This window comes from Tenrec ecaudatus, chromosome 12 (assembly GCF_050624435.1).
Source record: "Tenrec ecaudatus isolate mTenEca1 chromosome 12, mTenEca1.hap1, whole genome shotgun sequence".
Lineage (NCBI taxonomy): Eukaryota > Metazoa > Chordata > Mammalia > Afrosoricida > Tenrecidae > Tenrec > Tenrec ecaudatus.
The window spans coordinates 76751448-76776742 of NC_134541.1; the positions used below are offsets into that span (position 1 = coordinate 76751448).

A 25295-nucleotide genomic window follows, 5' to 3' on the forward strand; every position below is an offset into this window, starting at 1 on the left:
GAAGTTGGGGAAATATTCACCCTCTAAAAACTAGCGGAAGTTTGAGTTGGTGGGGTGCTGAATTGTGGGTGCAAGTGGTAAGGTTAATGAAATGAGAGATGAAAGACTGTAGTGAGCAGAAGCAAGAAGCTCATGGTTTCATAGGCTAGGCTAACAGGTTTAGACTGCCCCAATACCACTAGAGATTATTTAAACAAAAGGATGAAACATTCAGATTTTTTAATTTCTTAGCAATTATGCTGGAAAGTTGTAGAAATTCAGATGAAAGATGATAGAAATGGCCATAGGATAGGTGTGGAGACCTGGGTGACTGGGGAGGACTTTAGGAGGTACAAGTGCCATGACCTAGGTAGGCAGAGATCTGATGCAGCAGAGATCAAGAGGGTGAGGCTCAGATTTCGAGTTTGGGTACCTGGAGAATGGGTGATAATTATGTTCACTGGACTAGGAACACAGGGTACAAGGAGTGGGGAGGGTGATGTGTGTTGCCTTTTAACTGGCAGATACTTAGGCATGTGGTTATTGGGAGTTCAGAAAAGGATGATTGGAGACCTAGCTTTAGATGGCACAGGACAGGTCAATGTTTTGTTCGCCATGAGTTGGAGCTGACTTGGTGTCACGGAACAACAATGATGAAGCTTTGGGAGTTAATAAGATAATACAGGGAAAGAATGAACAGTGGAATATCATGTTCACATTTAATTTCACACATTCAACATACTTATTGGCCATAAATGGTAGAAGAGGGGCAAGCGAGCTAATTTGAATTGCTCCCGAATGAGAGTGAGAGAGAGGCTAGACGAGCTGTGGCTGCTCAGTCAGTCTTGGTTCCCAGTTGCTGTTTGTAGCGTGAGCTTAGTGTGTCAGCTCCCAGCTCCCACTGATAAGTTTGGCTGCTGGCTAATTTTCAACTCTGCAATAGCATCTAACCCTCAGCAAGCCTGAAGACAACGTGGCTAGAAGACAATGGAACATTGATGTAGTGGAGGCATGGGCGCAATGAACCTTGCTAACAGACTTGGTCTCACCCAAGGAGAGGAACTAGTTCCAATGTAATAGGAGGAGAGAAGGGAAGGATGAGTGTAGATGTGCACCTATGGTGTGTATGTCTTCGGAGACTTTGGCTGCAGGTGGATGAGAGCTGGCCTCAAATTGGGTTCAATGAAATGTATGATAAATCTGAAAAGCTAACAGAAAGGGTGAGTTATAGAAGCAACATGATTAGTAGTTCAGTGATAAAATTAAGAGTCTTAAGTGTGTTCATTTCCCCTAGTGGCCAGATCTTGCCCTTGTAGACCCACTGCCCAGTGGCCATTGGGCTATATTGTTTCCCTGTTCACATACAGCAGGAGAACAGGAGAGAGGAATCTGTTCCCCCCAACCTAGAATGTAAGTCCTTCCTCACAGCTTTGTTGAGTGGTAATTGTTTCTAGGAGAATGGGAATCATTAGAAGGCTGTAGGTAAAACAATATTCACTTCTGCTCTCCTCAGTTCATAAAGCTCACATTTACTGGAGGGAAGTGGGGGTACTACACGAGTATATAACTCTGTTAGGAAAGAGCAAGGAGACACATGGATATGAGAACATGTGCTGATCTTCCTGTGTGTCTATGAATCTGGGTAATTCCATAAATCCTTGTTTTTGTTTAAACTGATGAGCATTTTTCCATGTCATTAAATACTCATCGAACTTAGTTTTTAGTGGTTGTTGATGTGCTATCCTATTTATCACACTGTTACATGGCATTTACTATATGCCAGGCATTGTTCTAAGTACTTTATAGATATTAAATGATTTAATAATTCACAATAAGCTTGTAATAGGTGCATTGCTTCCAAGTCTGACGATGAGAAAGTTCAGAAAGGTTAAACTGTGTGTCCAAGGTCGTACAGTGAACGCGATCCTGACCGAGGCAGTGCCCCTGCTAGCCTGTACTCGAGCAGTGGCACAGTTTATTCGCCCCTTTGCTTATTTAATGTGGACATAGAAGTAGTGCCCATTCTTTCTATAGTAGAAATACTGCTACAGTGTATATCCTGATACCCAAGTCTTTTCATTGGGCTCTCATGGTCAACTGGTAACAGCTTTTTTGCAGTGTATAAGCCCATGGGAATAGTGCCAGTCAGCACTCTCCATTCATTGGACCTTCCAGCAGATGCCAGTTAAGGGGATTTCAGCCCATCCACGGAGTTTTCATCACGTGAGGAGCAGCCACAGCGTAGCGTAGCTGGAGGGAGAGGCCTGTGCTCTAATCACTGCCCACGACTGTAGCTGTATTCTGTTAGACACATTCCTCTCCAGAACCCTGCACACGGGAAATTAACCTAGGGAGGAGAACCCTAGGGAACCAGCCTAGGACTGTGAAGATTGAAGTTCTGTGGGTAACTCAGGCTGGCTATAAAGTTTCACACATGTTTAAGACCCCTGTTCACTTATGTGGAAATAGACTTTATACTTACTTCTCTAAAAATGATTTTTTCATTTTCTTTAGCATAGATGCTGTTACCTTTTAATGCCCTGGAGCTTTCTCTGAATACCTGCATCTATAATAGATGAATGATTGGGATTGTAGAGCATTCACTTACTGGGTTTTAGCCTTAAAAGCCTTTTCTTAAAAAAGGAAATATCAATAAATTTCTGTAGCTTGCAATTTCTTTAGAAAACTGTTAAGATTTGGGTGGGTAGGAGGGAGTGTGTTGATTACTCAGTATACCACTTTCATGGTTGTACTTTCTTGAATATTTTGGGTACAGGTTCGAGGGGTTGGGTCCGACTATAATTGTCTGTCCAACAACAGTGATGCATCAGTGGGTGAAAGAATTTCACACGTGGTGGCCTCCATTCAGAGTGGCGGTGCTACATGATACTGGTTCCTGTGCCCATAAAAAGGTAAAGTTTGTCATGCTGCAATATTTTTGTTTTGTTTCAAAGTCCTCCATTTTATTTGGATTTTCATGTTACTCTCAAATTGTATATTTGTGTGTTTCTTTTGTGCATTTAGACTCACTTCATTGTTTTTAGCTTACTTTATAATTCTGCATTTTAAAAACAATTGTGAATAAGCTCTATCTAACCTTTTGTGGAGTTGTGACATGTTGTTGTCCAGAGTAACAAAAGGATGTAGAAAAGATACCACCACTTATCAGTATAAATGGAATCAAGTAACTTAAGTAGCAGTCACTGGCTGGCCTTGGGGCACTAGAGGCTTTAAACCACTTGAGAAATGTGAATACAGAATCACTGCATTAGGAAGGTTGAGAATCCCTGGTCTAGCCTGTGTTGCGAGTAGAAACTGTATCTTTCTCATTTTAGTTATCTCTAGTGCCCCATTTTTCAATCAGGGAGGGGGGGTGTCATTCTTTTACCATATTACTCACTCTGTACACTGAGCAAATCATCAGAGAAGCTGGATTATATGAAGAAGAATGTGGCATCAGGATTGGAGGATGGCTTCTTAACCACCTATGCTAGCAGATGACACATCTTGCTCTGAAAGTAAGGAAAACTTAAAGCACTTGCTGATGCTGATCTCAGATCATAGACTTCAGTGTGGATTTCAACTCAATGTACAGAAAGAAAAATCCTCACAACTGTACCACTCGGTAACATTATGACAAGGAGAGAGAAGATTGCCATTTGTTAAGGCTTTCATCTTGCTTGTATTCTCAGTTAATTTTCATAGAAGCAATAGTCAGGAGATCAGATGATACAGTGCATTGTGTAAATCTGCTGCACAAGACCTCTTTGAAGAGCTGAAAAAGAAGGATGTTATTCTGAGGACTGAGGTGTGTGTCAGACCCAAGCCATGGCATTTCAGTTGTTTCATATGCATGTGAAAATTGGACATTAAATAAGGAAGACTGAAGAACTGATGCATTTGAATTACAGTGCTGGCAAAAAATATTCAAAGTACTATGAACTGCCAAGTCTGCCTTGAAAGAAATACAGCCAACGTGCTCCTTAGAGGCAAGGATAGCAAGTCTTTATCTCACCCACTTTGTTGTCAGGAGGGACCAGTCCTTGGAGAAGGACATCGTGCTTGGTAAAGTAGAGGGACAGCAAACAAGAGGAAAGTCCTCAAGGAGATGGATTGACACCGTGGCTGCAACAATAGGTCCAAGCATAAGAACAACTGTGAGATGGCACAGGCGGACCCGCAGCATTTCCTTGTATTATACATAGGGATGCTGTGAGTCAGAACCAGCCTGACGTCACTCATCAACTACAAGAGTGTCCTCTAGCATTTGCTCAGTAATGCTAATTACACATTTTCTTTGTGGGCCTCAGATTTCTCTGAGCTTCGGAGGTGGCTGTTGGAAGAATGACTTTGTTGGAGGTGGGGTTGTTGTCATTCAGCCGGCCCTGTCCCCAGTGAGATAGGGTGGTGACTTGTTCACACCCACTAGTTAGGTGAACACTCAGAATACAACTCACCTTAATCCTATGCAATAGCATTGCCGCGAGCGCCCCCCAATGTGGGATTGTAACCACAGCATGGAAGCCAGGGTCTGTAACAAGGGGTTATGACACACAACTACACCTCACTTTCCAACTCCTCTCCCCTCAGTGTTACTAAAAACAACTTTCAATTCCTTTCTAAATTTCAATTGTGTATTAGCTTTCAATGTTTTGTATTAAAAATTCCTTCAGTAGTTTATATTTGTCTGAAAAAGATAAACTTTTTGTATTTTCCTGTTTATTATTTGTCTTTTGTTTTAGGGTAGTGTTTATTTATTTCACACATTGTATCTTCTAAGTAGCGTTTGAGCCCCATTGTGTTTCCCTTTCTTTGCATGTCTAGGTCTTTGCACCACTGTCACACACACACTTGCTGGCTTACATCAGGGTTTTACTTTTGTAGTAGCATTTATACTTTTAATTTTTGTTTCAAAACTTCTTTTAAGGCCATTCCATTCTGCTAAAAATATCATTCATGTCGTGCATGGCTTCCAATCTTACCAGGTGATATTTCTTTATTCCACAAGTATGTTTTTGGTTCCCACTGGCTACTGTACCGAAATTGACAAATGAAGCTCAGACGCCGGCTGTTTGGTGTTAGTGAAGGTAGAGAAGATGATGACATTTCTCTTTAGAAGTATTTAAGAGTATACTAGAATTGTCTTCATTGTCATTCAAGTATGTTATCTTTATTTTCCTAATGATACTCCTAATGATATTTTGTGACTAGTATGATCTAATATTTTGACTTTTTGTTTCAAGAATGAATATCAAATAATCAAAGAATTTCTAAATACAGCACGTTTATCATTGTTTTTCTCCAAGTTTCCTTATACGTTCCATCTCTCTTAGCATTTGGTCCTGTATTAGCTTTAATATTTTCTTTGATTGGCAGCATAATTTAGAATTATAAAATAAAATGCTGTTACTTATGAAAATTATGCAGCCAATATTTCAACCAGTAAAATCAGATAAAGAAATTTTCAGACTTCTGAATTTCCTTTAGTGATTAGTTGAAATCTTATATATTGGGATATAAGATTTTCTTTTCCTCATTTGTTTTTGCTTAACTACAATAAAATGTTTTCTTCTTGTTAGAAAGATTATAATCTTTCAAATCTTTATACTTTTATTCCAATTTTTTATTGTGACTTTTTATTGTCATTTTATAATTCAACAGCATAACTTAACCTCAGAATACTTTGTTCTCCCTTCACTCAGGCTCACACTTGTCTGCCCTCTAGTTTATTGCTTCTACTTCTCTCCCTTCACCTCCCACCCCTGGTAGCAATCAACATCTATTTCTTGTGGTATAAAAATCGTTATCTTGTTGTTTTGTCTTTTGCTTTCTATTATAACAATGTAATGTTTTTTAATTTGTGATTAACTAACTTCACTCAGCATAATGTCCTCCAGATTAATCTGTGTGATGAGGTATTTCACAGTTTCATCGTTATTCTTTAGCAATGCTTAGTATTTATTCCATTGTGTGTATGTATCAGAGTTTCAAAATATGCACAGTGTTTGACACTGTGGCTCCCACCATGGACTCAAGCACGCAGAGGAGCAATCGTGAGGATGGTGTGGGACCGGGCAGTGTTTCGTTCTATTGTGCACTTCCGGTCACTGTGGGTTGGAACTCACTTGATGGCACGTCTAATACCACTACCACCACCACCACCACCACCACCAGTTGATTTAACCGTTTCTCCACTGGTGTGAATGGTGGTGGTATGTGGGCACATATGTACTTGTGAATGGTGGTGGTATGTGGGCACATATGTACTTATGCTTTGTTCCATCTTTCTTTAGGACATATGATGAGTAGAAGGATTGCTGTTCTCAGTTGATTCTTACATCAATAGACCACTTCCCACAGTAGTTGTTTGGTTTTGTAGTACCCCTAGTATGAGGGCTTCAGTCTTTCCACACCCCTCCAACATTGCTTCCTGCTTTTTTGAATTTTGCTATCATTGGTAATGTGAAGTGGTATCTCATCTTTGTTTTGATTTGCATCTCTAATGGCTAATTCTTAGGAGGATTATTTCTTTGTGTTTTGGACTTCTAGAATCTTTGGTGAACTGTATATTCATGTCTTTGGCCTATTTTTAATTGGATTATTCACCTTTTTCATGTTGAAGTGATACAGTTTTCTATACCACTTCAGATTTTAGCGACAGTTCTCTTGGCCAATATATCATTGCCAAATATTTTTTCCCAATCTGTGGGTTCTTTTTGCTCTTTTTTTTAAAGTCCTTTTATTGGGGCTCTTACAGCTCTTAAAACATTACACACATTAATTGTATCAAGCATATTTGTACGCATGTTGCCATCATCATTTCCAAAACATTTTCTACTTGAGCCGTTAGTATAAGCTCCTCTTTCTTCCCCTCCCTCCCCTCCCCTCTCACCTTTATGAATCCACAATCAATTATATATTGTTATTATTAGTTCATATCTTGGACTGTCCATTGTCTCCTTCTACCCACATTTCTGTTTTTTTGCCCTTTTTGGAGGGGGCTGTATATTCAATCTTGTGATGGTTGTATATGCAATCTCACTCTTCCCTCTCCCAGACCATGCCCCTACTCTCATGATACCGGTACTCCCACTGCTCTTCCTGGGGGTGTGGGGGGAGATATCATTGCTGAATTCCATGTGTTGAGAGCTCTTAATCTGTACCAATGTGTGTTCTCCGGTCTAGCCAGATTTTTAAGGTAGAAATGGGTCATGATAGGAGAGAGGAGGAAGTATTCAGGAAGTAGCAAAATTATGTGTAATTTGTCAGTGCTATACTACACCGTGGTTGAATCATCCCTTCCTTACAGCCTGTCTGTGGGGGGATATCCAACTGTCTACATATGGGCTTTGGGTCTCTACTCCAACCCCCCCTCGTTTACTTCTATATAGTTGTTTGTTTTGGATCTTTTGATATATGATACCTGATCCTGTTGATATCTCACGATCACACAGGCTGGTGTGCTTCTTCCATGTGGGCTTATTTGCTTTATTGCTAGATGGTTGCTTGTTTGACTTCAAGCCTTTAAGACAAGACCCCAGACACTATATTTTTTGATAGTCAGGCACCATCCACTCTTTTCACCACATTTGCTTATGCACGCATTTTGTCTTCAGGGATCGTGTTGGGAAAGTGATGATCAAAGAGTGCCAGGTTATCAGAACAAAGTGTTCTGTGTTAAGGGAGGCCTTGAGTAGAGGCCCCAAATCTGTTTGCTATCTTAATACTTAACATAAATATAAGTACATTGTCCTCTATCCCTTTCATTTTAAATTAATGCATTTACATATATACATGCCTATAGCTGTAACTCTGTAAAGAGCTTTTGCGTCCTATTTCTTCCCACTACTTCCTTTCACCTTCCTCCTATCCCACTATCATGCTCACCCTCCAGTATTTCCTCTCGGACACATTGCTTTTGAGAACCCTACATGACATTATATCCACTCCCACCATCAATTTTAGCTCTTTTGTTGTTCCCTTATCTTTCAGTTTGTTGGCTCCCCACTCCCCCTCCCTGTCCCATCATCTCCCATGTCTCCCCAGAACCGCCTGTCCCATGTTTTCTCCTCAGGATTGTTCATCCTGCCTGTCTTACATAGATAGACATAGGGTGAAAAAATAGGAAAATCAAAACATAATAAAACAAACAAAACAAGAAGGAAAAAAACAAACCAACCAATAGGTATTTCCAGGTCTGTCTGCTGACCCATATATATATTTTCAGATCAAGTCTGATGAGGTGGGAAGCTCTGTCCCCAAGTTGGAAGTCTATTTTCAGGATTCTTTGGGGACTTGGTTACTTTGTTTCCCTTGCTGCTTAGTTGCACTTCCTTCATGTTTCATCCCCCTGTTCATGGCACAGATCGGGCACACTTCTTTTGTGCCTCTCCCTCTTCCTTCTTTATGCATACAGTAACTCTTCTTTCCAAGACATTTCTTTGTTTGTTTTTTTTTCCCTTTGGAGCTGTTGATCAGGTGTCAGGCTGTGGAATGAGCAATTAGTCTTGCTCAACAACCAGACTCACTTACACACTAACTCACGCTAAACAAATAGCTGCTTTTGTTAGGTTCCTGGGTAGGTGTACATCAGTCAGTTCTTGCTTTCGCAGCACTGAAAGAATTCATCACCAGTAGCACGTTTGTGATTCAAGTGACTTTTTTGAGGAAAGGGGGAGTTTCAGGTTTACAGTCTCAAAAAGCACATGGAGTTTTAGGAAAGTGTGCAAGGTTGTGCAGAACTCATGCAGGGCTTCATGGCTGAAAAACCACGTGGAAAGTATATAGGAACAGGGACGCAAACCCATGCTTGCCGCACTATGAAATCCCAGAGGCCCCGAGAGAGCGGGCCTCCAAGCAGGCCCTGGGGGACATGCAGGCTGGGACTCCACCCTCTGCTTGCAGCGTGCAGCTGAACAAGAGCCGAGTTACAGAGGCCTGCGGTAAACCAAGAAGATGTGCTGGACCCCACACCTACCTGGCTTTTATTCTCTCCTGCCCCACTAGCTGGGGGAGGCATGGTTGAGAGTGTTTCCCGCGATCCTACTGGCTGAGTCTAGTCCAACCTTTGTGATGTGATGTGCCTGGGGCTAGTCTGTGTGCCCAGGTGGACCTCCTACAAGGGCCTAGGGGGCTTGTGTCTGAGCATGCTTAGTTTGAATCTTCCCATAGGTGTCTAATGGGTGCCTGATTTCTCTCCAACTCCATTATTGTGGCATGGGCAGGTAATTTTCATTTAGCACAGGCAGTAGGGAAGTCGATCCCTGTGTCCCTAATCTAGTGACCTGTCACTTTATCTTTCTCGCTTACTAGGGTCCACCCAGGGTGAGCACTGGAAGAGTGCAGTCTTAGGTACCACTAGCTTGGGAGTTAATTACCTCCCTGATTAACAGAGGGTGGTGGGAGTGAGGGATGACTCCATTCCTGTTACACTCTGTCTCTCCACTTGTGATTTATCCAAACAGCAAAAAATTAGCAGAAATATAAAACCCAAATCCAAAATCAATACTGGCCACTGCTTTTTATCAAGGTCACCTTCCAGAATCTGATTTGTGTAGTTGCCAGTGTGTTTGGGCACAGGGGATAGTTCTGCCTCCTGATGCGGCATTTGCTATTTACCAGGACAAAGGCCCAAAGAAGTGAAACCAGAACTAACAAAACCAGCCAGTCCTCTCTGCCACAGAGCTGCTCATAGCCCAGGCCACTTCCCTTAGTCTTAGTCTTCACTGGGACTGAATGAAAAGACCAGGGGTTGAATGGTAGATTGGAGCCTCCATTGCCATCATTGAGGTGTAAATTCATGGGCCTATGTCCCCTATAGGCCCCAGGACTTTGTGGGAACTCAGCCTGCTTCAGCCTCACATTTATTAGGCACTGCTTCTCTGGCCTGTGGTTCTGTCAGAATGCATTCACTTCCTCGGGGTTGTGGAAGGAAGGATTCATTTGCCCTTTGAGTGGACTGCATCGGATCCTGCATATTCCTCCATCCTTCCAGTGGATGTGGGTGTGAGGATCAAGAATGTGGTTCTCCTCTTGCTTGTTGGATGTTCTGGAGGTTGTTCTACCCTGTGGCATGAGTGGCTTGACTCGTGGTTATTAAAAAAAACCCCAAAACTGACTGCCATGGAGCCAGTACCAACTCATGTACCCTTTCGGGTGGGGTAAAACTGCCCTGTGCAGTTCCAAGGCGGTAGGTAACTCTTCAAGGAGTACAGAGCCCCGTCTTTCTGGTTTGAACTGACCTCACATTAGTAACTTAATTTGTAACCACTACACCACCAGGGCTTTCTTGGCTCATTGTTGGCCAGCCGCAAATTCACTCTTCCTCATGATCTCTTTGTGTGGATGCTATCCCTTAATTTTCTCTTGTCAGTGTTTGATTGTTATTTTTCATTCCTCAGAGATTTGGGACACTAGGTTTTTCCTCCATATCTGTCTTTGTTTGTTTTTAAATCACATTTTTATTGGCCAGTCTGTGCACGTGTCTGTTTGAGGCCCTGTTTTTGCTGGAAGTCTCATTTTTTCGCTTTTATGATCACCGTTTTATAACATAGAGTATTGTGTGAATAATTACCTAATTTGTTTACTCAAAAATTATTTGTTGATGAAAATATTTGAAAATATTTATTTTGGTAAATTATTTATTAATAGAGAATAACTTGTTAATTGTATTTGTTAATGAAAATATCAATGTGTTAATGAGAAATATTTTTTCATTCAACAAATGTTTGTTGTTGAATACTTTGTGTTCCCCCAAAATGGATAGGATATTAACTGACAAGCTAAGGGTAGTTAAAAATAAAAGTCTCTGAAAAGAGCATGAGAGACAACAGTTTTATGTAATTATATAGTTGACAGGTGAGTGGGAGCATCTGTAGTGGTGGGTTTTAAAGTTTATTTATGATTATGAGTTCTCTTTAAGTTTATTGGAAAATATATACCATATTTCGTGTATAAGCCGAGTTTTTCAGCACATTTTAAATGCAGTTTTTGTGGTAAATTTAGGTGCCTTGGCTGAACTTCGGGTCAGGTTATCCTTGAGTTTATATAGTAATTAGACATTTTTTGCTTATGCAGTTATTTTAACTCTCTGACCCTTTTCTGCTATGTAGAATCTTGAAATTCTGTGGAATATTTTCTATAATTCTCATTTTGTTGTGCCATGTAGAATCATCAGAGTAGAAAAAATAATTAAGGCATGAAAATTTAAGAGGGTTAGCTTTGTAGTTAACCAGGCCAAGGTTGGAATATTGATTCTGACTTGTGACCTTGGGCCAGTCACTTAGTTACTTTGCATCTAGTTTGATGGCCTGTCAAAGGAGGGTAAAAGTCCTGGGATTGGTGAGAAGGCGTTGGGTTGAGTGCCTGTGTGAAGAGCTTCGTGTGGTCCTCAACGTGTTAGCTCTGGTGGCTCCTGCTGCTCTGAGAAAGAGCGGATTGCACTGAAGAGAGAGCCTAAGAAAGGCATTTTGAGTTGATTCGTTATAAATCTATTCAAGAATGCAGGTTGCCACCTGCTTTACTAAATATATTCATGAATACCACTTCCGTCAACATCTAGACCTTTTTTCTCCTCTCGGATCCAGAGACATTTTGACCCCAACTGTAAACAACAACAGTAAAATTATTTTTTAGAAATACAGTGTGTGATTAAAAAACAAGCCACATAAAAATGTGACTATCTAATGCAAATACCATCATCAGCTCTTTTTGAAAGCCTGTTTAAACAATGCAAGAACGCTATTTAAAAACAAACTGGGAAAGTGTCCAGTAAAAAACTTAAATAAAGCTAGAAAGCACCACATACTCTCCCAACTATCCTAAATATCCCAAGCCTATTCCAAATACATGAATTATAACACAAAATTCCTATTAACTTTTTGGTGTATATGCTTGATATAAGAAATGATAAATGCTAGGCTTGTTTTGTGAGGTATATTATAAAATTATGTTGCTAGAGTCCTTTTTTTTCCTTCATTGTCAGCACAAATCCTTGTTTATTAAAGATTTAGCTTGAAGGAAATTTTAATTAATTACAGGTGCAGCAATCCTTCCTGGGAAGCTGCTGTGCTGTGTTTCCCGTGAATGGCCTTCATGTGCCTGTGCTCCACTCCTGCTCCGCTGCCTGCCAGTGTGATTTATGGCTGTTGTTTTCCACCAGTCCACTGTTTGCCCTCTAGGAGGGATTGGTCTCCTGAGCTTCCATAATGGCAGCAGCACTTTCACAGACATCTTTTAATGACAACAGCCCTGCATTCAGTAAGTCAGGCTAATTGCAGATGTACCCTATTAATTGCAAAAACTAGGAGAGGATACATATTTTACAAGCTTTTAATTTGAAATCGCCCGAGATGATTTGTCTTAAGTGTTTGGATAGAGACGTCCATAATATCCAACAATTTACCATTAATGAAACTCCATTGTAGGCAGTTGTAAAATTCTGATTTTGAATCAGGTAAAAACAAATAGTCTGAGATGTGTTTCTACCCAGTGACTGCAAGCGGAAATTATCTTTCTCAATTACATTTTTTCCTGTTTCTCTTAAAATAATCTTTATTAATTTTTGTTACTCGTTATCTCTTTTTGTACGTGGTATAAAATATGTGTTGATGTAGCTAACTCTAGAATTTTCCAAATAAATTTGAACTTACAAACAAGCAAAAGGATCTAAACATTTTACCAATGTTTGTGTATTTGAGAATCTTGATAGCTCATTTGTTTAATTGCAGTAAATTTCTTAGTACATTCTGTGTGGTGTCCAAAATTCAGCTCAACATTCTATTCTCTGCAGACTAATGCCTAGTCTGTGCATCCAGCAATTAGGAGTTACAGGGATCCATGAGCAGGTTGAGTTATGCAGATTTGTAGAGGTGAACTCTTAATAAAGCAGTCTATTTGTAGAGGAAAGTGGTGATTGAGCCCCCTAACAGTTGTTTTCACCTCTCTAATCTCTGTCCACACACATGGCTCCAGAATACGGTGTGGAGTATTCCCATGTTGCAGTTCGCTTCAGACCCCACCTGCTGGTACAGCTTCTGGTCACATTCCTACAGAGGAGTTTAGGAACAGAATTGGGGGAAACTACCTACCCAGCATTAGGGTAGAAAATAAAGATGTGGAGGAAGCATTACAATCAACTATGATTTCTCACCGTCAACTCGGGCTCAGCTAGGTGGTGATGGAAGTGGAGAGTGCAGCTTCTGAACGCCGTGCCCCTCACCAGGGAAGGAGCATTGAAGTCCTGAGAAAAGACCTATGTGTCGGGGTAAAGCTGTGTGCTCTGAGTATTTCCTGTGCATGTGATAATCATAAAATTAAAATAATAAAATAGTTAAATAAAATTGTAAATAAGATGATAAAAATAGTAATAAATTTTAGAAAATTGTAATAATTTAGCATACTATTAAAATATAATTTGCAGAAGGATGCTCTGGGGCATCGTGGGTTACACCTTTTGCTGCTACCCAAAAAGTCAGCAATTCAAATCCACCAGCCAGCTCCATTAGAGAAGGATAAAACTTTACTCCTGTGAAGATATAAAGGCGGGGTGGAGAATGTCCAGCCCACAGGCCTTATAAGGCCTGCAGAATCATCAGTACCAGCTACCATCACATCCCCCACCAAAGAGAGGCCAGTAGGGCTGAGCTTGTTTGACCAGTATGACTCAAGAAGGATGTTATAAATATCCAAATGGTCCTTGGCAGTTCCTCACTCCCAAGCTCCTCTCTCCTGATTTAAAGTCTGGAAACCCAAAGGAGCAGCTCTACTCTGCCATGGAGGGTTGTTATGAGTTGAAATGATCACAATGGCAGTGAGCATAGTTAGCACCTACTGAGCCTTTAATAGTGTGGAGCATCATTGCTATTTTCCAGTATAATTTTGAAGTCTCTGATCTATGGTGACATAGGAGGGGATAATTTTCCCCTCTCCTTTCCCTTCATAATTTTCTTGATTGTGTATGCTTTGATACTCTATTGATTTAAGAAATAGTAAGTCTTCACATCCCAATTTGCTAAATAAAATTTCTTTGAGGATGTTAATTTTTTTTAAATCATTTCATTAGGAGCTCTGTCCAATTGCTTACAGATGGGCTTAGAGGTCTAAATAAAGGCATGTACATATGTAAATATATTTATATATGAGCATGTGGAAATAGATCTATGTGCATATGTTTATAGGTTTAGTGTTAGGTATTAGGGTAGTAGATGGACATTGGGCCTCCACTCATGTACTCCCTCAATGCAAGAATACTTGGTTTGATTAAACTGGCATTCCATGATGCTCACCTTCCCAACACAATTGCTGAAGAAAAAGAGGTGCATAAGCAAATGTGGTGAAGAAAGCTGATGGTGCCCGGCTATCAAAAGATATAGAATCTGGGGTCTTAATGGCTTGAAGGTAAACAAGTGGCCATCTAGCTGAGAAGCAACAAAGCCCACATGGAAGAAGCACACCAGCCTGTGTGATCACAAGGTGTCGAAGGGTTCAGGTATCAGGCATTATCCAAACCAAAAAAAAAGCATATCATTATGAATGAGGGGGAGAGCAGAGTGGAGACCCAAAGCCCACCTGTAGGCAATTAAACATCATTTTCAAGTTCTTTGTTTGTCTCCTCTGTTTGTCTACTTTTTCTTCAGCTCCTATTGGTTTTTATATACTTTTGGTGAAATTAAACCAAATTTGATATTCGTGAACACTTTTGTATTTTCTTTATCTGTGAATATATACTTTGATCTTTCTAATGCTGTGATTCTGAATTTTTTTCTTTGGTCCTGGTTTTCACAGGTTTGTATATTTTATGTGGTTTTTAAGTTTTTCTTCATGGAGTATTGACACAGAATGAGCATTCTTTCTGTGATCTAAAGCTCTTAGGACAGCGTTTGAAAGGATGCTGATAGTGATATCCACATCCCAAGTATCTTTATTTTTTTACATTTTAAAATTTTCTTTGGTCTTAATTTGTCTCTTTGGCTCGGTAAATTTCTGAAAAAAGCTGTCAGTGGCCTTCCAGCAGGGCTGTTGCGTGGCTGGTCTGTCCAAACAGCTTCAGAGTTTGCTTTTCTGGAATGTTACTTTTTAATAAGTATTGCGTCATGGCTTCCCTTGTTCAGCATTTTACCTTTTTTAAAATGGAAATTGGATTTCTGTGTCCTATTGGTTTCATTTTATCTGATTTATAGTCTTCCCATTTTTGTTTGCATTTATCTGGTATGCCATTAATAAGTCCCTGATTTTAACATTCAGTGCCACTCAGTGTGGCATCTTGCTTACTCACAGTGATCCCCTATTTTTGCCACATTCTGATACTTTCGTCATGTTCATTGGCGTAATAGTTTTCTATACACTCTATAGAACAGGTAGCATCCACCTTACAGTGAAGTCCTATTCCATTGGCTCTCTCATAAACCAGCCAATATAAACCCGTTTGCTTTCAGCCAGCATCATTCTGACCTTAGCAGTATATCCGTCATTCCATGTTGTCTTCTGAATCTGGCTTGAATTTCTGGCAGTTTCCTATTTGTGTCTTGCTGCAATCTTTTTTTAACTACAGAAAAATGTTACTTAATACGGCATTCTGTAATAATTTCTGCTTTCTATTGGATCACTTTTCATGGAATGGGCAAAAAATAGGGATTTCTTCCAGCCAGTATGTCAGGTAGCTATCTTCCAAATTTCTTGGCATAGCCAAGAGAGCTCTTGCAGCATTGTTGTTCCATTAGTTGGTATTCGTTCCATCATTCCCTGGAGCTCTGGTTTTCACCATGCCTTGAGTGAAGCTTGGACTTCTTCCTTCAATACCATCAATACTTAATCATAAGAAATGGCTTTTCTGAAAGAACTTTTATGATCAAGATATATCATAGAATCTGTGGGTAGTCCTTGACTCGAGAGTTCTGTTCTGTGCAATAAGTTGAGTGTTTTGGTGGGTTTTTTTTTCCAGTTGATTTGGTTTTGATGTAAGTTGGAAACTTACAGTCCCCTCCCCCCTGCGCGCTCTGTTTTTATTGTTAGTGCCTTTTGTCGTCAATATCTATAAATTTAATCTTTGTGGAGTTGGAAACATATGAACTTTGCAGATAAATTTTCGTGCATATGAGGGGGCTTCAAAAGTTCATGGGAACTAATCCGTTATCTTTTAACTTCCATCTTTTGACAAAAATTTTGAAGGCCTTTACATGAATAGATACATTTTACTAACAATCTCTACCAATTGCCCTCAAGTTAATTCTGACTCAAAGTGACCCCATTAGACAGAAGAACTGCCCCATAAGATGTTGAAGGCTGTACACTTTTATGGAAGAAGACAGCCATGTCTTTTTCCTCTTGAGTGACGGGTGGGTTTGAACTCCCAGCCTTTTTTATTATCTACTCAACACATAACCACTGTGCCACTAGGGCTCCATTATTAACTACAAAAAGTACTCCCCAAAGTAGTAAGCGTGTCGTGTCGTAACTCGAATGCGCCTTTAGTCTGGGAGTACCAGCAGAATACTCAAGGTTATGAATAACCATTGCTTGTCCTGTTCTACAGATTGCCGCTTCCAAGTAGCAGCTTACTGTGAATGTCTTCCTTTTTTTAGCCTATAAAAAGCTGGTTCTTTTAATGACTGCTATATTCCATTATTTAGATACACTCATCCAGGGATTCCAACTCTTGGTAAAACCCCCTAAGGTAGAATTGCACTCCATAGGGTGTTCAGTGCTCCCCGCTTTGGGGTCAGGGGCGGTGGGGGAGATCTTCTAAGGGATCTCTGGGTAGACTTGAACCTCCAGTTAGCAGCCCAGAATGTTAGCTGTTTACACTATCAAGGTGGTTTCTTTCTGAGCCCTGGCATGTCTGAACGTGAAGTTTATATTTCTATCAAGTATAACAGCTCGTTTGGTTAGCTATAGAATACCAAGGTTACCATTGCCATCCCCTCTCCACTCTAGAATTATGTACAGCTATTCTGTCTTTGTTGTTTAGTACAGTTGTAACAAATTCCATAAGTGGGTGGCTCTAACAAACAAATTTATTTTCTCACAGTTTAGGAGGCCAGAAACCCAAATCCAGGATGCAGTCCTGGGGCAAGATCTTTCTCTTGAGCTTCTTGTAACTTAAAATCATTCCTTTCCTATCTCTGCTTGGATTAGTCTATTCTTTTTATATATGTAAAGGATTGACTCAAGGCAGAACCTACACTAATTGTGTCTCATTAACATAACAAACAACTCATACTTAAATTATAACCATAGGCCGTAAACTAAAAATCCAAAATCTGGTGAGGCAACCCGGGTCCCTCCCCCAGACTTTACACCTGCGCTTGTGCGAGTGCTAGGACCAGGGATGGCCAGGAAAGTTCCAGAACCAGACTCCATGCCATTGAGTCATAGGACAGAGTAGAACTGCGATGTGCATTTCTGAGACTACCTTACTGTTTTGTTGTTTTGAGGCTGGGTATAGTGTACTTTATTGATGTTACATAACAAGATTGAGCTCTCTCAGCCCCTCCCCTTCCTTCAGGGGGTCTGGATGGAAACTCAAGATGAAGGGATATTCTCAATGTGTTGGTGGAACAATTTGAGGGTAAAGACTCCCCAGCAGCTGAGGGTCCCTCTCTTCTTATGCTGTTGCTGGGGTTGGTGGTCCAGTGGAGCTCTTACTCCTTGGATCATAAGGTCCACCGCCCTGTTACTGTAGCCAAATTCATTGTCATACCAGGAAGTGAGCTTGACAAAGTGGTCATTGAGGGCAATGCCAGCCCCAGCATCAAAGGTGGAAGAGTGTGTGACACTCTGTAAGCCTTCTCTATGGTTGTGAAGACACCAGTCGACTGTATGACACACTCGGCAATAGCCTTACCCCACTTGATGTTGGTGGGATCTCACTTCTACAAGATGAGGATGGACTTCCCATTGATAATAAGCTTCCCGTTCTCAGTCTTGATGATGCCAGTGAATTTGCCTTGGGTGGAGTCATACTGGAACATGTAGTTCAGGTCAATGAAGGGATCATTGATGTCAACAGTGTCCATTTTGCCAGAGTTGAAAGCAGCCCTGGTGACCAGGCACCTAATGTGCTCAAATCTATTTACTCCGACTCTCATCACCATGTCTCCGGGATGGGACTGGTAGGACAGGGGACCGGGAAGATGAGGCCGCTGTTGCACGAGGAGGAGCAGTGAGCCTGACATTGTAACTCTTTACAGGAGTAGAAAGCCTTCTCTCTCTCCTGCAGAGCAGCTGGCAGTTTCAAACTGCTGGCCATGTGGTTAGCAGCCCAACTCGTAACCGCATGTACCACCAGAACTTAGGATTTATAACACATATGTTAGCTTAACACAGTTTAATCCACAGCATATTCCCTTTGTCTTTTGCTATCTTCAGTGTTATAGAAAAAATGCCCAATACAGGTCAATTCATTTTTTTTAACAGAGAATCTTTGTCATTGCTTTTGCTTTTCCTATTTTATACTGACTAGATGCTATGGCATTGTCTCTTTATTTTTATATATGATTTATTATTCATATAATTAAGTAAAATATGCTTAGGCGTATGTCTGTTTTTAGTGTTTCTACCAGGCACTCTATGAATTGTTTCACTTTAATTGTGGTGGTGTTAGTACAACTCTTCTTGATGTGATTGAAATATTGAATTGTATGATATGCGAGTCATATGCCAATAAAACTATGGGAGGAAAAAGATTTACTGTCCCGGGAACTTACAGTTACAGTTCTACCCTCTCCAATAAGGGTCACTATGAATTGGAATTGTCAGTGGCCGTGAGTTTGATTTTTGATTTACTGTACTTGAAAGTATGTAAACTGTATCACAACTCTATTTCTAATTCAATGAGTGCCATCAACAGACTGTATGATAAGTCATTTTTGCTGTGTGGTATAAAAGAACAAAAGAAAGAACCAAAGAAAATGCCAGAAGAAAAATTCTGAAACTTGCTCTTGAACTCGAAGTAGCTATTGCAAATGGAAAAAATGACTAACTAAAAGAGCTTATTAGAAAACAACTTAAAAGACAGCTAGAGAAGACAAAGTAAAATATAAGGACTCATGCAAAGACCTGGAATTGGAAGCCAAAGAGGAAGAACATGGTATTTCTCAAGCTGGAAGAATTGCTGAAAAAAGTTAAGCCTCAAGTTACACTATTGATGTATTCTATGAGTAAATTATTGAATGATGTAGGAAGCATGAAAAGAAGGTGGCAGGAATGCACAGTCACTGGAGGAAAAATAATTGATCAGCACTCAACCATTTCAGGAGGTAGCTTATGATCAAAAACCAGTGTTATTTGAAGGAAATCCAACCTGTACTGAAAGCAATGGCAGGAAGCAAGGTTCCAGGAATTGATTGAATACCTTTTGAAATGTTTCAACAAAATGATACAATGCTGAAGGTGCTTATTCTAGTCAGTGCCAAGAAATTTAGAAGATAGCTAAAGATATAGTTAGTTTATTGTGTCAACCTGGCCGATAAACACATGTGGGGTTAATTGAAGGGCGGAGGGATAAATGGTTCGGTAAGCCTCTCCTTTCTAGTTCTCAGGTCTCCTGCTTTCTGATGGTCGGATCAGGGTGCAGCTGCCTTAGCCAGTTCCCTGCTTTAGCTGGCAAGGCTGACTTCCTGCAAGACATATCTGAGGAGAAGCCACATAGACCTATCCCGATGAAGCCCTGGGTGCTGGAGCACTCATGTGGAGACCCCTGCCAGCGCTGAGATATTTACTCATTCACTGACTCTGCTTTCCTCCTGCAGTTGGCATCACTGCGTGTGTTTTGTGAGATGGAGGAGGACTTTTTTGGATTGGTGTTGGACATAAGGGTTAATGTTGGATTTGTGGCCTTGGGTAGCACTAGGTTGTGATGTTTTCTTGATGTACACTTAACCTTTATATAAAACTCTCGTATAATTAGTTTCTGTGGACATGTTTCTCTAAAGTACCCAGACTAACACAGCTATGTAGTCAACTGTGAAAGAGATCCAGATTTGTGCCTATTTCAAACAAAGGTGACCCAACAGAATGTGAAAATTATTGAATAATACCACACAAGTAGTATTTTTTTAAAATAAAAAATGGTTGTATTATAGATCAGCAGAGAGCTATCAGAAATTCAAGCTGTAGTCAGAAGAAGGTGTGAAATGAAGAATATTCTTGAAAGTAAAGAATAACAGAAAAATGTTGACTATGCAAAAGTGTTCAAGATAAACTCTTGATAACATAGCGAAGAATGGAAATTTTAGACCACTTAATTGTACAATGACTAAGAGCAGTGAACAGAACGAAGGGATGCCGCATGGTTTAAAATCAGGAAAGGTGGGTGTTGATGTTTTATCCTTTTACCAAATTTATTAATATGTATGCTGAATAACTCATTCAAGAAGCTGTACTAGTGTTACTGCTCTTTCAGAATTTGTCTAGCAGGTTTTCTGTTTTTTTCTGGACACCCTCCACCCCACCCCACCCCACCCACCACCACCAAAAAAAAAAAAAAAAGAAGCAGCTGTACTATTTGAGGAAGAATGAGACATCAGAAGACACAACCTTGCATGCCAGAAGCAAAGAGGATATGAAGACTGATGAAGACCAAAGCTTCCAATAATGATTACAGTTCAATATACAGCAAACAAAAGTCCTCAGGACTGGACCATTGACATCATGATAAATGGAAGGAAGATTAAAGTTGTCAAGGATTTTTTTTTAACTTGGATCCACAATCGAAGCTCATGAAAGCAGCAGTTATGAAATCAAACATACTACATTGGGCAAGTGTGCTACAGTAGTACAAAAAACCTCAGGAAAGCACAGTTCACCCTCAATCCGATGGATTGACACAGTGGCTGTAACAGTGGGCCCAAAGATAGCAATAATTGTGATGATGGCATAAGCCCTGGCAGTGTTTCCTTCTTTATGTATAGTGTCCTCCTTCATATATATAGTGCACCTATGGGCCAGAACCGATTTAATGTGGCACGAGACAAGAACAGTTACATCAGTGGATCTATTAGTCAGTGTTAACTTTGCAAATGTAACTAAATGTAAACTTCCTGTGTTATACTGTATAGTTAAGATGGCATTGTCGCTATTTATAAAATGTTTAGATAGCATTAGAAAGTTATTTTAATAGTTATGCTTAATTTAACTTCTCATTTAAAATTCAATTTACCATCTTCTGTTTTTTGCAGAAACTAATTGGAGATATTGCTCATTATCATGGAATTTTGATCACTTCTTACTCGTACATTCGACTGATGCAAGATAATATTAGCAGGCATGACTGGCATTATGTGATCTTAGATGAAGGACACAAAATTCGAAATCCAAATGCTGCTATAACCCTTGCTTGCAAACAGGTATGTCCTATTTTTATAAGAAGTGGGATTTCTACGTGGATACAGTATTTAAATCAAAATCAACTGGTCTGCTTAATAAGATTTTAAAAACATTTATTGACTCTTATACCATTCCATAAGAAATTGAAACAAACATTTTTGCCATAATGTCAAACAAAGTTTTATTACTGCTTTTCCTCATCCCCTCCTTCCCCCTTTTCTAATTGTTCACAATATTTAATGTTTTTGGGGGGACTAGTTATTAAAATATTACCAAATCTAACCCTAATCCTTATTATTCACCTTGTCATTAAGAAAACCTTTTCCCCTGTATTTTCCACCTATATGTAATTGAAGAATTATAGCTATATAAATTTTTCTTGATATTTTGGAGAAAACCAAACATAAGCTTTAAGAACTAAAATGATACCAATGTGTTCAGTAATTGTGGGTGGAAGTGTTTGGAACAGGGTTGTTCAGTTTCTGCTAAAAAGTTAATTATATTAAGGTATTGTCTTTCACCAACAGTTCCGCACCCCGCATCGCCTCATCTTGTCAGGCTCACCAATGCAGAATAACCTCCGAGAGCTGTGGTCACTCTTCGACTTTGTCTTCCCGGGAAAGTTAGGAACGTTGCCGGTGTTTATGGAGCAGTTCTCTGTTCCCATCACCATGGGGGGATATTCAAATGCTTCCCCAGTACAGGTAACTATTGAGCAGGTAACATTTTTGACATCTTAATATTTAAACTCTTACTCCTAAATAACTGTAGCTAAGTTATTTCAAGAGATAGGGGAGATGGTCAAGTTTGGTGTTTGATAAAATCACAAACTGTTTTGGCTTAATAGATCATACATTTTTTTTCTAATGAGTTTTCTTTTTGTTCAATTATGGGAGACATCCACTCAGAAAACTTCTTACAAAATAGAATTAAATGGTTTGCTTTGATTATTTCTAGAGCAGTCAGAAATTATGAATCAAAAGTGAATCTGTTCTGGGCAGCATATAACTTATTGCAAATTGGTAGAATGCATCTTATAAAGCATTGTTGAAGCTTAGAAAGCAAGACAGCAGGAGGGACTGGATTATTCCAGGAAGATTTATGAGGTGTGCATGCCCTGACCTGATTCTAGGAAAATGAGCCCAGAGTAAGGAGGGCATTCCGAGTAAGGGATGAATGTGATAAGGGAATCCATGCTGTGTCATCATGAACAGTCAGAATTGGAGATGCTTTTGGGAGAGCAGTGGGGACGCTGTGGAGGGGCCTTGGGCAGGGGTGGGGGTGGGGGGTGGGGGGCTCTTAGGCAAGGCGGAGTCACTGAAGGGTTTGGAACACCAGGTTGGGAATGAGCATTTCAGAATGGAGGCTGACATTGAAAGAATTGATGAGAGGGGTGAAGCATGATGAGGACTGGCACCTGTGCACGGCTGGTGGTCTTGAGAAAGAAGATGACAACCAAGAGGCCCAGGTGGCATGTTTTTAGGTATAACAATTGAGATGTAGAAACTCAAAAAGTAAAGTTAGGGATATGGGAGGCTACGGCAGCAGAGCCAGGGATTTTAGGTGTGACTGACTGGTAAAATGGTGTTGCACCGACAGCAGCATTGTCTGTGAAGCCAACTTGTGGTCAGTTTTAGACCTTTTCTCTTTAAATTGATGTTAAGATACTAAAAAAGGATGTGTACTGACATATCCGCGCTACTCTGATTTTGGTTCCAGACCATTGTAATAAAGCTAGTCACACAGATCTTGGTTTTCTAATACATATCCAGCCATAGTGAGAGTGAGGTCTCTGTGAAACCCTACTCAACCAGACAGGTATGCTTGAACCTGATGAGAAACCTTTTACCTTGAAAGAATTCCCAATGCTTTGAAGTTGAACTAAAAAGAGAATTTTAGACTTTTTTTTTAAAAATAACAACTGCTTTCTACGTTTTCCATTTTGAGAGTGAATGATTTTTAATTAACTGTGGGTAAGGGTTCTTTCATCATTCTGTTAGTCCCTATTGTCCTTGATATATAATATCTTTTTTTAATTCTAAAAAAGGTAATTTCAAACTTAACAGAAACTTTCAAGGATTACAAAGCGAACACCTTTATACTCCGTTGTTACCATTTTGCCTCATTTGTTTTATCCTTTTTTTCTTCCACCTCTCTCTGTGTGTATACAAATTAATGAGATTTTTTTCTCTGGTTCATTTGAAAGTTATAGAAAGCGTGCCTTAGTGGGTATATCCTAAGAACAAGGATTTTTTAAAAACATAATCATATACATAATCAAAATCAGAAACCTAGCGTTGACATAATTCTGTTATCTAATCTTTATTCATTCAGATTTTGCCAATTGTTCTAGTAGTTTCCATGTTTCTTTAGTCTCCTTTAATCAAGAATGGTTAAAGAATGGTCTTGATTTTTGCCTTTCAAGACCTTAAACATTTTTGAAGACTGAACTACAAGAACCAAACTCACTGCTCTCAATTCTGATTCAAGCAACCCTGTAGAACAGTGTAGAACTACCCCTGTGGGTTTCTGAAACTGTAACTCTTTATGGAAGTAGAGAGCATCATGCATCTGGTGTTTTCTAACTGCCGGCCTTGTGGTTAGCAGCACAGTGTACCCACCCAGTATACCACCCAGTACACCACCACTTGAAGAATAGAAGTCATTTGTAGAAAGTACCTCCATTTGGGTTTGTCTTATGTTTATTATTAGATTCAGGTTATGTAATTTTGGCAGGACTTTCACAGAGGCACATGCTGTCGGTGTTTGCCTATGCTGGTGATGTTTACCTCCGATTTACTTGGATAAGGTGCTGTTTGCCATATTTCTAAGCTGTAAAGTTAAAAGCATTTTTCTTGTGTAATTAGTAAGTGCCGTATATACTCGAGTATAAGCCAACCCAAATATCAGCCGAGACCTAATTGTACCACAACTCCATGAAAAAATGTGCTGAAAAACTCAGCTTATACATGAGTATATATGGTAAATTGTTGAGAGATAATTGGAGATCATGCACATATGATCGTTTTCTTTTCTGAAGTTCCTTCTCAAGAGTGGCCTTATCATGAAAACAGCTGTCAGAAAATAAAATTATGTACTGCTGTCAGCAAATCTTCCCAAGGGCGCATCAAAGTGTTAACGATCAAAGATATCATTTGAGAACTAAGGTGGCTTGGGATATACTCATCTAGGTATGTGTTCCATGGAAGGGGACATGGGGTGGTAGGAGGCAGTTAGGAATGGATATAATATATATATAAGGGGCTTCGAAATATTCATGGAAAAAGTCTACCTTTTAATTCCATTTTCACAAACTTTTGAAACCCCTTAGACAGTTTAATCACCCACCATGTGTTGTGTGTGTAGTTTTAAAAATTATTATTATTAAGACTTTCTTATTGTGAATTGGGTGAATGTTTACAGATCAGATGATCAATTTTATACCCACAGTTTATAGTCATTTTGTTTAAACTCATTCATTGCTTATTCCACCTACTTCCTTTGTTTCCTGTTTCCATTCCTCCTTTCCTAACCTTTTGAACTTTGTCCTTAAATAAATACTGCCCACATGGTCTTAAATGATTGATTATTCTAACATGGTTGTGAGTTCTACTCTAGACCAGAGAGTGGAGCCAAAGAGCCTTAAGTTTGAGAATCTCAACACTGTCTGACCAGTAAGGCTGGTCTCTGTTATATGTTTTTTGAGTTTTGTTCTGCATTTTGCTTCCACTTTATTGTGGATCTTTAGTATGATCCTTTTCAGAGATGTTGGTAATGATAGTGGGAATCATCTAGTTCTTCTGATATCTAGGTGTGGAGACTGTTTGTTAAGGCCCATTAGGCCATGGGACTAATTGTTTTCATTATGTATTTCAATTTCCTTCATTGTTTTTTTCTCTGCATGAGGAGAAAAAAATAGTTGCATCTTCGATGGCTGCTCATGAACTTCTAAGACTCCAATTGCTACCCACCAAAGTAGAGGTAGAACATTG

General features: G+C 39.7%; 1 protein-coding gene and 1 non-coding gene across 5 annotated transcripts in view; both read left to right on the forward strand.

The window, feature by feature from the left end:
* The window catches only part of ERCC6 (ERCC excision repair 6, chromatin remodeling factor), a 112182-nt gene that overhangs the window by 57705 nt on the left and 29182 nt on the right, over positions 1 to 25295 (forward strand). For all 4 annotated transcript variants that reach the window (XM_075564170.1, XM_075564173.1, XM_075564171.1 and 1 more), the window contains 3 exons: positions 2756 to 2891; positions 21156 to 21323; positions 21831 to 22007. In XM_075564170.1, the coding sequence (XP_075420285.1) occupies positions 2756 to 2891; positions 21156 to 21323; positions 21831 to 22007 (481 nt within the window). The remainder of the gene's footprint in view (positions 1 to 2755; positions 2892 to 21155; positions 21324 to 21830; positions 22008 to 25295) is intronic.
* Positions 20361 to 20421, forward strand: LOC142423589 (U7 small nuclear RNA). Its single transcript, XR_012779210.1, has one exon. It is a non-coding gene; the product is annotated as a U7 small nuclear RNA (small nuclear RNA).